The sequence below is a fragment of the Strix uralensis genome, chromosome 4 (genome assembly GCF_047716275.1).
Source record: "Strix uralensis isolate ZFMK-TIS-50842 chromosome 4, bStrUra1, whole genome shotgun sequence".
NCBI classification, from domain to species: Eukaryota; Metazoa; Chordata; class Aves; order Strigiformes; family Strigidae; genus Strix; species Strix uralensis.
Window position 1 is genome coordinate 27,123,298 of NC_133975.1, and position 13,385 is coordinate 27,136,682.

Consider the following 13,385-nt stretch of genomic DNA (forward strand, 5'->3'; position numbering starts at 1 on the left):
CGCACACCTTGAGGTATTTTTTAAGCACACCTTGGCGCCTGCTTCACTTTTGAGAGAAGAAAAGCGCTGCCAGGCGCTGTGCACACTCTGGCAGGGGCACTCTCCCCCCCAGCAGGAGCAGGGACCTGCCCGCCGGGGCACCTGTCGCCGCTCCGCGCCCGGGGCAGGAGCCCCCCGGGAGGGTCCGGGCAGGGGAGCAAAGCCCCTTCCCGCCGCGAGGGGCTGGAAGCTCTCCGGTGCTTCCTGCAACAACATTAATTAATCAGGTGTTTAATGCAACAGCCGCAACCCGCACAGCTCTCCGCGTGTACAGGTGGCTCGGTATCCTCCAGGAGCTGCGGGGGGGGGTGGGGGGGAATCGGCTGCCCCCAGATCCCAAAGCCGGGGGTGCCTTGCCATCGTATCGTCCCCGAGGGGTGCCCGGCCCCCCCCGCCCGCCGGTCGCAGCGCCGCCCGCGATGCGATGCGATGCTTGCGGAGGGAGGCGGCGGCGGCGGCGCGGGCATTTGCATGGGCTGAAGGCAAAGCGGCTTCGCCCGTCTGTTTTATTTTTAGCTGGCAGCTCGGGGCAGCGCAGCTCCGCTCCGCCGGCGGGGCGGGCGGGGCGGCAGGCGAGGGAGGACCGAGCCGGCAGGGCGGGCGGTCGGGGCACCGGCGGAGAGAGGTTACCGCAGGCGAGCTGCAGCCAGCCGGGCTGCAGAGCGCCGCCGCCCCCGGCCCCCGCCCCGGCGGTTGCGAGGCAGGGAGAGGCAGGCAGCGGCCTCCGGCGTCCCCCGGCTGCGGCCGCGGCTCCCCTCGGGCTGGCGGCTCGGTGCCTGGCTGCTCCCCCGCCGCAGCCGCGGCGCGCCGGGGCCCTGCAGATGGCCAGTCCCGGGCTGGAGCTGGGAGAGGTGCAGCCTCCGCACGACCCCCCCCAGCCTGAGCTGGCCTTCACCGAGGCTCAGAAGTGGATCGAGGTAAGACCGTGGGATGGCAGGAGTGCGGGCGCCTGACCCCCATCGGGGACGACCCGGTGTCCTTCCCCCCCCCGCTCCCCGTCGCGGGGACTGTAGGCATTTTATTCCACGCCGGGCTCCGTCCCGGCCCCCGCCGCCATCCCCCGCTTTGCTCGCTGCGGAGAAAGCAGCCGGGGCCGCCCGAGCCGCGGTTCAGCCCCCGCGCAGCGTGCGCGCCTTTGGATGGGTCCCTGCCCCCCCTCCCCCCACCCGCGAATCTCTTCCAAACTTAATCTTTTAATCGCATTTCCCCTCCCCGCCCCCGGGATTGGGATGAACGGGGCGGCTGTAAACAGGAGCCGCGCAGGTGCGCGGAGCCGGCGCGGACGCGTTCCCCGGAGGGGCTCCCGGGGGGGGGGCGGCGGCGGCGGTCCCCCCGCCCTGCTGGGGAAACCTCCGGCCCTGCGCCCGACCAGCTCCAGTCGCCCGCGGGTGGTGGCCGCGGCCGCGCAGGTAACGCTCCGCAGTGCGCGGAGAGGCGGGCCGGGGCGGGCCAGCGCCGCTGCGGGAGCGGGGGGCGGGGGGGAGCACAGGGGGCCTGGGGCGGCGCGTCCCGTCCCGTCCCGCGGCAGAGCAGCCCCGCAGCCCCTCACCCATCGCCCGGCCTCGCCACGGAGAGACCCTCGGTCTCACTCTCCAGGCGGGGCAGAAAACCAGATCTGCTTGCTGTGTGCTCATGCCGTAAAACGCAAGGACAGGCAGGTGGCGGGTGAAATTTAATAGTTAAATATTTTGGCATGTAACAATAGAGACACTTTAAATAGCCCTTCGTCTGACTGCTGGTCCAGAACACACATGAAGGTGGTATCAACCCAGATACCAGAGTAACAGCTCCCTTCAGCTGCAGGCTTTGAACTCATTCTGCAGCTTTTAGTAAGCCTCGGTGGATTCTGTTTTCCGACTGTGGTTAGGCAAATTGTTGTGAAAATTGTTGTGACTTGAAGATTCTCTGAAGCCCTGGGAATTTCAGACTGTAATGGTTCACTCCAGTATCAGCCGGAAAGGTAATGCTGTGTCAGACTTCAGGGAACTGGCACTGACACAGTAAGCTGGCTGGTGTAGGATCAGAGGCAGAGAGAGGAACAATGAGGAACGTGAAAAGAAGGGCTTTTGTGCCAAGGAAAGGTGAGTATGCAGCCTGGAAGAGGAAAAGTGAAGTGCATATAAACATGAGTTGTCTTGGGAAGATGAATGTGGCGTTTTCTATATAGCCGCCTTTATAATAGAAGACCAAGAGAGAGGCACATGACTCCATCATACATACGGTACATAAAATACCTTGTGACTGTGAGTTCTGCTGACTGCTAATGAAGCCAAGAACTCGATAGCGAAGCAATTCTCTGTTGGTAACAAAGTTGCCAGCAGTCACTCCAGGCGTGATGATAATTAAGGGACTATAAGTTTTCCTGTATAAGAGCAGAAACTTGTGGGTCAGACAGAAACTTCTGTCTTGGGCACTTTATTCCACAGTTCACTGTGACGGGAGGTCTCGCGCCTGTTCTTGAGCAACCCAGGGCCTCGTAAGCAAAGCAGAAGGGCTCGTAACTCTGCGTGTCCTCCATGAAGGCCCAAGGGGTCCACGCATACAAAGGAAGCTGTCTGTAACTTCTTGTGCTTCCTTCACTTTTTTAATCTGCTTGATGCATGAATGACAAAGCTGTAATGTGCTGTTACTATTGCCACCGTCCTCTTGCTTGAGGGAGTGTGTCAGGAGCCTGGAGCACTGCCATGGCTGTGGTGTGAGAGGGAAGCATCTGCCTTTCCAGCAGTGCCCAGAGTTGATACTCCTACTAGGAGAAAGGAGGAAGAAACTGCCAGTGAAGCAAATGTGGCTTAATTTGCCTAACACATTATATTTCCTTTTAATCCCAGTTTGTTTTAAGATCTGGAGCGTGAGGGTTATTATCTCTTCCAAAAATCTGGTCAGCATTCACTGTTCTAAATCTGGATGATTTGGACGGAGTGAATTATGCAGAACTTGACATGTTAGTCCAAAGTTATTGAAAAGCTCTGTCAATCTTAAAAAAAAAAATAAAAATCAAGGAATGTTATAGGTACCAACATTCAGTGTGCCAATCCCTGTTGGTTTGGGTGAAAACCAGAAATGGGGGTCATGCTGTGTCTGGCTACTAGACCCATCTGCTTCAGCTGGCTCTGTACTTGTCTCTCACCAATTTATTCTTTGGCCTAGAGACGTTAGCAAATGTCCAGTGTGTTGTGTCTTCCAGCTTTCTTCTTACCATTTAAAATGACATCTCTCTCAAACAAAAATAAAAGAAACCGTTATGGTTGCAAGGAGGGCTGGTGGACCTCCCTAGCATGGAGGAGACAGGCTGGTGAGGATATTAATGGCATGAAACAGCTTAAAACCTTGTGTGGCTGTAAAATAGTGCCACGCGAGGAAATTCAAGCAGAAATGGACAGATTCAAAACTCTGAGCTTGCTGTGCATTTTTATTTCTAACGATTAAGTTGTGTGACTTGCTAGTTGGATTCTCATCTGGTTTAAATCCTCGCGTGAGCACTGTCACCATTGTGTAGCGCTGACAGGAATCCACCCTGCGGTCTGCAGTGCATTTCTCCTCTGGTGGGGCTGGGAAGGGAAGCTGTCCTCTTTCTGCAGATGGGGAGCCAAGACATGAAGTGATGAATGTCTAGATCTGCAAGGATCTAGGTACTTTCCTTCCTCTGGTCCAGAGGTCCTGGGGGTCTTGTCTTTATTCCTTGGGTCTGTGACTTTTCACCAGAGCAGATCTTCTGGATGCCAGAAGTCTTTTTTTTTCCTTCACTTTAGTCTGGATGTTGCAGGATAGGGGAGTCTAAATTGCACTGAGGTTTGGGTGGATCCTCATAATAATCCTCTGGTCTCTCCCTGGAGCTCTGAACCAGTAGCACTAAGGTGATCACCTGAGCAGGAAAAAGGAGCAGAGCTCTGACTCTTACTGCCAAGGCTGCTTATACATTTGTGTTTTGTAAGAGAGTATTTCAAGTGGTGATAGATTTGGTGTCATGCAGAAGGTGGGATTTTGGAATTCTGTGGACTTTCTGCTTTGATCATGAGTCACTTTGGGTAGGAAACTGGAGTTCAGCCTTGCTTAATTTTGCATAAATATCAACCATCCAGGGTTCTGTGTAACAGTAAACCAGTCCTATTATTTTAGTTTAGCTCAGCATGTGCTACTTAAGTGAGGAATGCCCTCTTAATGATAAAATGAACCATAGTAGTAGCACTCAGAGGAATTAAAATAAAGGCACCGAATGAAAAACCCTGTGAGAGAGCTGCATCGATCTGCATTATTAAAGGTGTGGTATCTCATTTCAATTAATGCATCTCAGTTTCACTGAAAGAATAGATCAGCCTTGTAAAGCCTAATGGGTTACTACAGCAAAATAACAAATCTAATTTAATCTAATGGCCTGTAATCTTAAAATGTCAAGGTTCCCTGTATGTGTGTTTAAAGTAGAGTAGCTGATGTTTGAAAGAACATCTGTATAAACAGAGTTATTCTTCCTATAAAGATTCATAAGAGAGTAATATAGTAATAAAGTCACATTTAATACCAATGTAACTCCTGAGGGTATTGTTATCTCCTCATCGTACCTCCTAGCCTTGCCTCATTAATATGCTCTCTCCTCATTGTTGAGACTTGGTTCAATTAGGGATGGCTTTTACATAGACTTATATTCCTTAGAAACTTTGCCACCTGATAAAAATGCTTCTTTTATAGTTGTATGGTAATAATAAGCAAGTCATGTTTTACTGTCCCCTTGACTTTGCTGTTCGCTCTAGAGGTGTGTAGACTAAACCTCATCAACTTCTACTAAGTCTGCTACTTTTCTCCTATATATATTCAGCCCGAGAATTCTCTTGGTAAGGAGAAATTTGCCAGGCAAAGGGATTTGTTGGGTATTTGTGGGTAAGCAAAATGCTGTTAGATTCCTGTATTGAAGGTGGCAATTTTTAAGTTGGTAACAGTGGTGCTTCTTCTAGGAGAAGCGTTGGGGCCAGGTGTATTCCTTAGTGCTTCTGGATGTGTCACATCGTACAGCAGAATAGGCACGCCATTTCCCCATCACTGTCTCTGTTGAAGAGAGTATGAGAGGCATAAAACCAGGGAAGTGACTTGGGAAGATAAACTTCATGTGACTGTCTTGTGCCAGGAGTCTGGAAACAAGGTTTCTTTAGGGTATCTCTCTTTGGGTGGATGAAGTGTGGGAGAGCTGAGACTTATGGCTCCCACTGCAAAAATGTAACTTAAAAGGAAACGAAGGTAGTTCATTAACAAAATCTTTTCTAATTGGTGAAGGGACTTGATTGGAATACCTACTGTAGAGGCCTGGAACTTGAGGAGTACACAAGTTTGTTTATACAATCTTTGAAATGTGGTATGACATTTGAGGAACATCAGAGATAAATCTCCTTTGATGAAGAGTATTGGGTAAGCTAACTGATTCACTGAGTATACAAGTAACCTGTGTCCTGCAGGAGTGTTTCTGTTTCCAAATGTGTATAGACATCTACTCTTTGCCATGAAGCTGATTTTAAGATCCTTCAATAGGGACTGTAATTGCTCTGAACATTGATACAGTTCCTAGAACAGTGGTACCTCTAGCCAGACTGGGACCTTCAGCTGCCACTGCAGTCTTGCCATTATTTGTATAGGAATAGATGAAATCCAACAAACATTTCTCCAGCGAGCAGTTCCAGAGAAGTCAGTCTGACTGCCTTATGGAAGTATTTGAATACAACCATTTCAGTGTAGAATGATGCCCTAAGCTTTAAGACTGCATGGTTTTATTAATCATATACTACAGGGAAGTTGTTGAATAAGCTTCCAAGCAGTGCCTACAGTTCAAATTTCTCAGTGTTTAGCCTTTCTTTCTTTTTTTCTCTTCTGCAGGAAGAGTACCATATCTATATGCTTTACCTAATGTATTGGGAATCAATTTATTAAAGTGAGCAAGTGTATTCTCAGACTAGAAGAAACCTATGCAAATGGATTAGACAAGTTGCCTGATTTGTGGACAAGCTATAGTTAGGCCGGATGAATCCTTCCCACAGTGTCAGACAACCGTGAAGAGTCAAAAGGTGTGTGGCTGGCTTCTGAGCCTAGGTGGATGTGAATGCAGAATAACTTTACTGTGATTATAGTGACTGGACTTGGAGAGGAATTCTTCACTTCTATCTCTACATCTCCTCCTGGGCAGTGTTTAGGGACTGCAGACAGGGCAGATAGGATGCTCTTGATTCTTGGCAAAGTTAGTCACTCAGTGGAATGAAAACTAAATTGATTTAAAGAGGGTGGAAGAACCTCCCCAAACTCTCTGACCCTGTCAGACTACCGCCTTCTAGAAATTTTTTCCTCTCCCAGTTGCCTGGCAGCTGACCTCCTGTCCTGTATACATGGGCCCAATTCCCTTGTGATGAGATCCGTTTAAGCCCTGTTACAAATAGCACTTGGCATGGGCGTGAGAATAGTAAGAACAATACTATTGATAAACGGATAATGTCAGGAAGTGCAGGACTGAGCTATTCATTGTCTCAAAACTGAATTAATTTCTCCTCTCAGTACTAAAATTTTAAAATAGGTAAAAGATCTGCCCTTAACACCAGAGCCTGGAATGCCATTGTGCAATTGGTGGTGAAGATCAGTTAACGCAGCTATGTAACCTCATTGCACTTGTTCTGCTAGCGTTAATTACATTTTAAAGTTTTTTTAAAGTCAAGTATTGGTCCTCTAGAAAGGAAGGTGGAATCTTTCCCAAGTATGGAGGATAAATAGCAGGTCGATACAGCAGAATTGTTTTCTAGCTTCTAAAATTTATTGGCTATTGGGAAGTGTTGTTTCACAAGAGGTTATAAAAACTGATGTATCTTTTGTTTGGAAAATCTACCAGTCTAGAAGCTTTTTGTCCATGTATGAATACTTCTGTCCATTTGTTCTCTGCAAACATCCCAACAAGAACAGTTTTGGAACAATGTTACAGAAAAAGCGAGATTTATAGGGGTGAAAGTGTCATTTAAAAGGGCAGCTGCATAGGGGGAAGGTATGAATGTTTTGGCATGCAGACCCTGCAGATCTAAGCATTCTCTCCTTCTCTTTCCAATATATCATTTAAAGAAGAAAGTACTGTCTTTTCTTGCCCCACTCAGATCAAAATGACTACAACAGCTACTATGGCACCAATAACATAGTATCAAAATTGATGGCTGAAACTTCTCTCAGCTATGTTAATTGTTGTCTCAGGTGAAAGGGCTGCAGTGCGTGTCCTCGAGACAGCCTTGTAAGAATGTGAAGAACTATAGTGTGCCCCAGCTTAAAATGGAAAAAACCCACCCCTGCCTATTACTGCCTTTTATTTTATAAACAGAATAAATGTACTCCCTGTGCTTGGAACAGGGTGGGGAGTGACTGCTGGGGCAGCAGCTCTGCTGGAAAGGACCTGGGGGGACCTGCGGGACAACAGGCTCAGCATGAGTCTGCAGTGTCCTGGAGGCAGGAGCGGTTAGTCCTTCATGACTATTCTGGAGCCAGTAGATTGATGGAAGTGGTTGTTTGCTTCTGCTTAGCATTTGCTTCTGCTCAGCATTTGCTAGGCCACAGCTGAAATACTGCATCCAGTTTTGGGGCCCAGAGTATGGGAGAGACATTGGGAACTGAGCAGAGGGCCTCTAGGCTAGCTGGGGCTAGAGAGGGTGATGGAGCTGGGCTTCTTCAGGAGAGGTGGCTTTGTGGGGACATAGCAGCAGCCCTGCAGTACCTGTGGGCAGGTCTTTGAGAAGAGGGAGCCAGGCACTTCACGGAGGTACGTGCCAGGTGGGTGAGATACTTGTCATAAACTAAAATAGGGAAGGTTATGACTTGGCATAGGGAAAAGTTTCTTCACCACAAGGCCAATTGAGCATTGATTCAGGTTGCCCAGTGAGGCTGGGAGATCACCATTCCTGGGAGGTTTCATGCCTGACTGGACAAAGTTAGACACAGCCTGGTCAGATCTGAGAGCTGCCCTTGCATGGAGCAGGAGGTTGGACTAGAGGGCCCTCTGAGGTCCCTACCAACCTGAATTACATCTATGACTTCTTGACTGTGGATGAGTGAACATCACTTAATTTTATTTTTAATACTACTTTATTGGTTGTTTATATTATTGTAGTGCTTAAGAGCCTGTTCACATGAAGAATATCCTTCACTATACAAAAGCAAAACTCCAATGGCTTATGGCAGGCATTTTCAGGGTATGCTACTTAGTTTCCTTTGTTGAAACTCCTCAAGGCCATGTAAAATGTGTTTGGCTTTCAATCTATCTATTTTTTCTAAACCTGTTTTATTTTAGAAAACTGTAAATATGACTGATTTCCTTGGCTTGGTGAGATTTTGTGTGTGTGTGTTATTTAATTCATTGTGTACTACTATAATTGACCAATAAGGAATTGAAATTATTTCCCTTTTCAGATCTTGAAGATGATGTGCATGCTTAATTCTTGAGAATTTAAATGCTAAATCCTTAAGAAGTTTTTTGTTTGTGGTAATAGTTTGTTATAAGAATCCTCTACTTTGATAGTCACTCTGCTCAGTTCTAGTGTAACTTGCTACTGTTAACTAGGGTTTTTTTTATTGTATGTGTGTATATATAATGATTATTGTTAGTAATCCTTACTTTAGCAGAATGTCAATCTTAATAGAGTTAATAATAGAACTTGCATTTGATGTTAAAATTGACTTATATCTAGTGACTTGTTGGCTGGTGAGAAAAGGAGAAAATCTGCTTCATTTACCCATTTGAAGAGAAACCTTATTTTGCTGATTTCTGGTGTTTTGAGGTCTCACGCCTACTATCAAAGACAGCTTGATTTTGAAATCAACTTTGACAAGCTAAGATTTTGAAAAATACTACTGCTGTGGCTCCTTGACTCTGGCATCATTGTCAGTGATTCACAGAGCACTTCACAGGCTAAGGAGCAGCGTGGTGGAGGCAGGGGAAGCAATTCTTTAATTTTGCTTTGTACAGCTGAATGAGTAAGGTAAGAGGGAAATACTCTTCATTAATCTCTCCTTCACAGAGTTTTCTCCATGATCCTTGTTCATGCTGGAAATAAGACAGGGATTTTTGCACTATGTGATCCCAAAGTGAGTTTCAGGAACAGCATGAAAGGAAAAATTCTCTGTGGTGTCCTTCCCTATGCTATTCCAACCTCCAGAATCTTCTTACCTCCATCTGACCTTTCCATGGGCTTCAGAAGAATCCCAGCCCTCCAGTTATCTACAAGCTATAGGGAAAATGGCTGCATGTATTCTATGTAGTGCAAAAAACCAGTCCTCATCCTGAGACTGTAAATACATTCCTTATTGTTGCTTTTCCTGTAGGTGTTGGTAGATCTCAGTACAGTATTGCAATCGTAAGCAATTGAGTCTCTGGCTGGATTACAGTATCATTTAAAAGATAAATTATACTGTTACCTGCCTTCTGTTCCTCGGATCATACACTGCTAAGATTCAGGTTTTTCTCACCAACAAGCGAGGAACTAAAATCTGTAAAAAGAGTAATACACAAGAGTTCCCAAAACTTATTTTAGATCTGATAATTCAGCAAAATGTAGGTCAAGGGCTTTAACATACGGTATTGATAATGTCTGACAGCACTGCATCGTGTGAAGTCCCTTACACAGGATGGGATTCTTGGAAGGAGAAGTTGTGAACTGAAGATGAAGAAAAGTGTATCTTCCAGTATTGGAATTTTCCATTTTCAGAGTGGCAGAGAAAAGCTCCAAATAACCTTTCCACTAAAACCAGAAGGCCAGGAAACTCAGATGAATTTGTACTTCAGGAGCAGGCCACAGACTGGCACAAAGAGTTGTAACCTTTGCTCTGACTTGAGAATCACAGTCTTGCTTTTGCGTAAGCAGAGGCTGATGCCCGTAAATAACAGTTTTCAAGTGGGAGCAGAGTGGTTGCATGGCTACAGAGGTTGAGGTTAAAATCTCTTTGTGGTGCTTTGCAAGCACTGTTTTCCATGAAATGCATAGGGTTGCGTTATGCTGTTGTATCACAGCAGAAGATTGTGGCTCGAGTGGAATTTAGAGGTCTTGCTACAGTGCCTTAAAACAAATGTAACCCCCAAATCCAAACCTATCACTGTAAAGTCTTCAGTTGCCTATAAATACTCTAGGAAATTGTGGAACTCAGTGATTTAATTTCTTGACTATCAGTGGTGCCTGTTTTATACCTGATATGGGCGTATTGGACGCTCCCTTCCATCTCTGCCCAAATGAACTCTGAAAATCCTTCATCCAAATGTCTATTTTACTAATCTAGAAAATTCTTAAATAAGAGATTTTTCTTCAGTCTGCTGTCAGAGAAAGGAAACTTCAATGTTTCGATATCTCTTCCCCCCCCCTTTTTGCGTAATTCCTTGTTTTAAGCATTATTAACTGCTAGTCTTTGTTAACAGTTTTTCTTGTATTTTCCAATTATTTTTTTTTTGCAATTTAAAAAGGAGCCGTGGTGTGTTAGCTTAAGTCTGCTATTTGGCAGTGAGCATTTTCTGACTGGGTTTGGGGAAGGGAAGGGAGAAATGAAGAGAGGCAGAAGTGACTGCCTCGTCTCTGTCAGACTGGCATAGGCAGGGATGCCCAATGTGCCAGGGTGTTCAGCGCCGAATCCCTTGGCTTTGTTTCTGTGTGATTGTTGTGATTCATTTCACTGGGCTAACTCACATATACTGTTGCAACAAAAACAACTCTGGAAATTTTCTTTCAGTCCAGAAGCATAACTGTAAATACGTAATCTAAACAGGAAAAAAAAGACAGCAACTATAAAAGTGTTTTTTCTGTTTATCATTTTCCTGATTCTGATGAGTTTTTTAAAGTTGTGGTTTGGAAAGAAAGTAAGTCCTGAGTTAGGAGCATGCATGTGCGGCGTCTGTCTTCTGCCAGTGTTTGGATCAATTAAAGATAGCCAAGAAAATAAACTGTTTTCCTGAAAAAATTATTCTGGCAAGAAAAAGGAGGTGTCAGAATCAGTGAGTCATAAAGGTGACTCTTGCCTGAGTTGAAAGAAATGATATAAAAGCTTAGCCTAACATCTTTCCCCTCCCAAAACCAATTTTTATTTTGACAAGGGGGCTTTCCGTTTTGGAATAGCATGAAAAAACTCATAAATCAACAAAGTTCAAGCGACTCAAATGATCCTTTATTAGAAACAGCTTGCCTCTTCTAAAGAGAAGCAAAAGTACCCTCTAAACATTTTAATTATGAACATGCAGATCTTCAGTCTTGCTGGGACCTTATTTTCTCCTTTCCTCGGATTAGTGCCGCTCTGCCCGTTTTGCTCCTCTGCCAAGGGTGCTGGGCTGATGGGCGCCGTCTGTCAAGGCAGGTGCTTCTGTCCACTGGAGGTGTGGGCTGTAGGCAGTGTTACACTGTTCTCTCGTGACGGCCCAGGCACATGGCCACTTCTAAAAGCAGAGGTGGTGGCTGTTGCATGGTGGTTCCAGCATAGGCGGCTGTTGCATTGAGGTTTCTGGCATCCAGAGCCTCTTAGATTAGCACAGCACAGCTGAGGGGTTAGATATTCCCAGTGAGGAGATGAGCATAAAGGGAGCAGGATGTTAAAAATAAAGCTGGTGAAGCTGCAAAGTAACTTCACCTCCCTCACTTATCTTTTGATGATTATTTTCTCCCAGAAAGCAGTCCTCAGTTAGATTTGCAGAGGTTCACTTTGTATGTGTGCTTTTCAAAGGCAAACATCAAACTGGATTTATTCCAGCCTCACGTATGAAGGATGCACTGCAGTTGGTAGTAGAGACATCTCAATGTATCGTAAACAAAAAGATCCATATTTTCATTTAAAAATGCATCTCAGTAATAAATGCTTTGCTGCTTCATTCCTTTCGCTCGTTTTGCTTCTTGTTAGTAGCTTCAGGGGAGAAAGTAAGCAAAGCTGTTGTAGATAGCTGTGGGATAACTTAATGAAAATTCACAGGGGTAGCTCTGAGGTGACATTCCAGTAAGATTTAATAGAAAACTTGTCTACCAGTGCTTGTGGGAATTTTATCCATTAATTTCCATTCATTGTAGTTTGCTGGTGTCTCTGATGTAGCACTGCTGAATAGTAGCTTTAATTCTTTACTTTTTCTTTTTGGATTTCAACCAAGACTCTTGAGTGCCTATTCTGGTTATAGGCAGATCTGATATTTGTGGTTTTTCTGCCCCCCTCAATATTTGTTAGTTTTTCAGTGCAGCGCTTAATTCTCCAGTACCATACTGGGTTTTCTTTTTCATTTTGGAATTGTGTGGAGAAAACTTGCATTTCAGCTTCCCACATTAAGGGCCTTGAAATCAATAGATCAAAGCCAGAGCAGGCTTCTTGGAAGTGGTGCAATCTCAAACTGTGTTGAAAGCTTTTGTTTTCTGCCTTCTTCCTGTCTCTTGGTGTCTCCCAAGAGAAGGGTGTAAGGGGGATATCTGTGTAGGGAAAGGGGAGTATCCCATCACTGTATGCTTGGGGTGCAGGGCTATGTGACTAGGAGGAGCTGAATTCCAGAAGTAGCAGTGGTGGCATCCTTTGTACAGGATGGGGAGCTCCAATATGAAACATCAAAGTGACAATTTCCCATGGCTTGAACTGGCCTCCTGTACACCCAGGAAATAGGTGCTAGTGAAGAAAGGGCTGTCAGTGTTAGCTATGGGCAGTGAACACTTTCCAGTGTGTACAACCTCAACCAGGTTGAAGTTTTCTTTTAGGATTGAGAGGGAAAAGAGGCATCTCATACACAAAAAGTATATAGAGAGCAAAACATAAGCTCCTATTTTTGTGTTTGGTGGGGAGGGAGAGTGCTTTAGACTTGCAACTGCAATGGCATGCAAGGTGTAAGTGGTTGGTGATGCAGGTGTGATAGAGTCAACAAAGTTGAGATGCCCACACATGGCAAAAACTCTTGCTGGTACTCTGTTGAGGAAAAACTTTCATTTCTTCAACAAACCACAAGTTAGAAAAATGGCTCTTCTACAATGTAGAAAGCTTCTGGCAAGGGGAGGTCACTCCAAATATGTACACTCGTGTCCTTTGTTGCCTGGAGGTGTATCATAACAGATTTCCTTAGGATGATAACATGAGACGAAAGGAGCTGCTGTCTGACAATTCCTCCACAACCAATTGCATTTATGGATTGCCATGAAAATGTCTTGTAAATGGCTGAGATCAAACACATGTGTATTGGCCTTTGCGCTTGTCCTGCTACTCAGAGCTGTGATTTCTTCTTGTCAGAAGTCTAATAAGGCTGTTGGAGGGAAAGAGCACATTTGGGAATTTCTTGAGTGTGGTAACTATAGCTCTTTGACTCCCAATGCAGTAACAGACTATTTAGACTAATACAAGCAGGAGAACTACAA

General features: G+C 45.6%; 1 protein-coding gene across 7 annotated transcripts in view; it reads left to right on the plus strand.

Moving 5' to 3' along the window:
- Positions 1-573: 573 nt before the first annotated feature.
- LIMCH1 (LIM and calponin homology domains 1) overlaps positions 574-13,385 on the plus strand; it is a 188,044-nt gene continuing 175,232 nt past the window's right edge. For 6 of the 7 annotated variants that reach the window (XM_074866061.1, XM_074866062.1, XM_074866065.1 and 3 more), the window contains exon 1: positions 574-956. In XM_074866061.1, the coding sequence (XP_074722162.1) occupies positions 861-956 (96 nt within the window). In that variant the 5' untranslated portion in view covers positions 574-860. Of the gene's footprint in view, positions 957-1,364; positions 1,449-13,385 lie in introns of those variants that run through there. The other variant, XM_074866064.1, reaches the window with a different exon arrangement.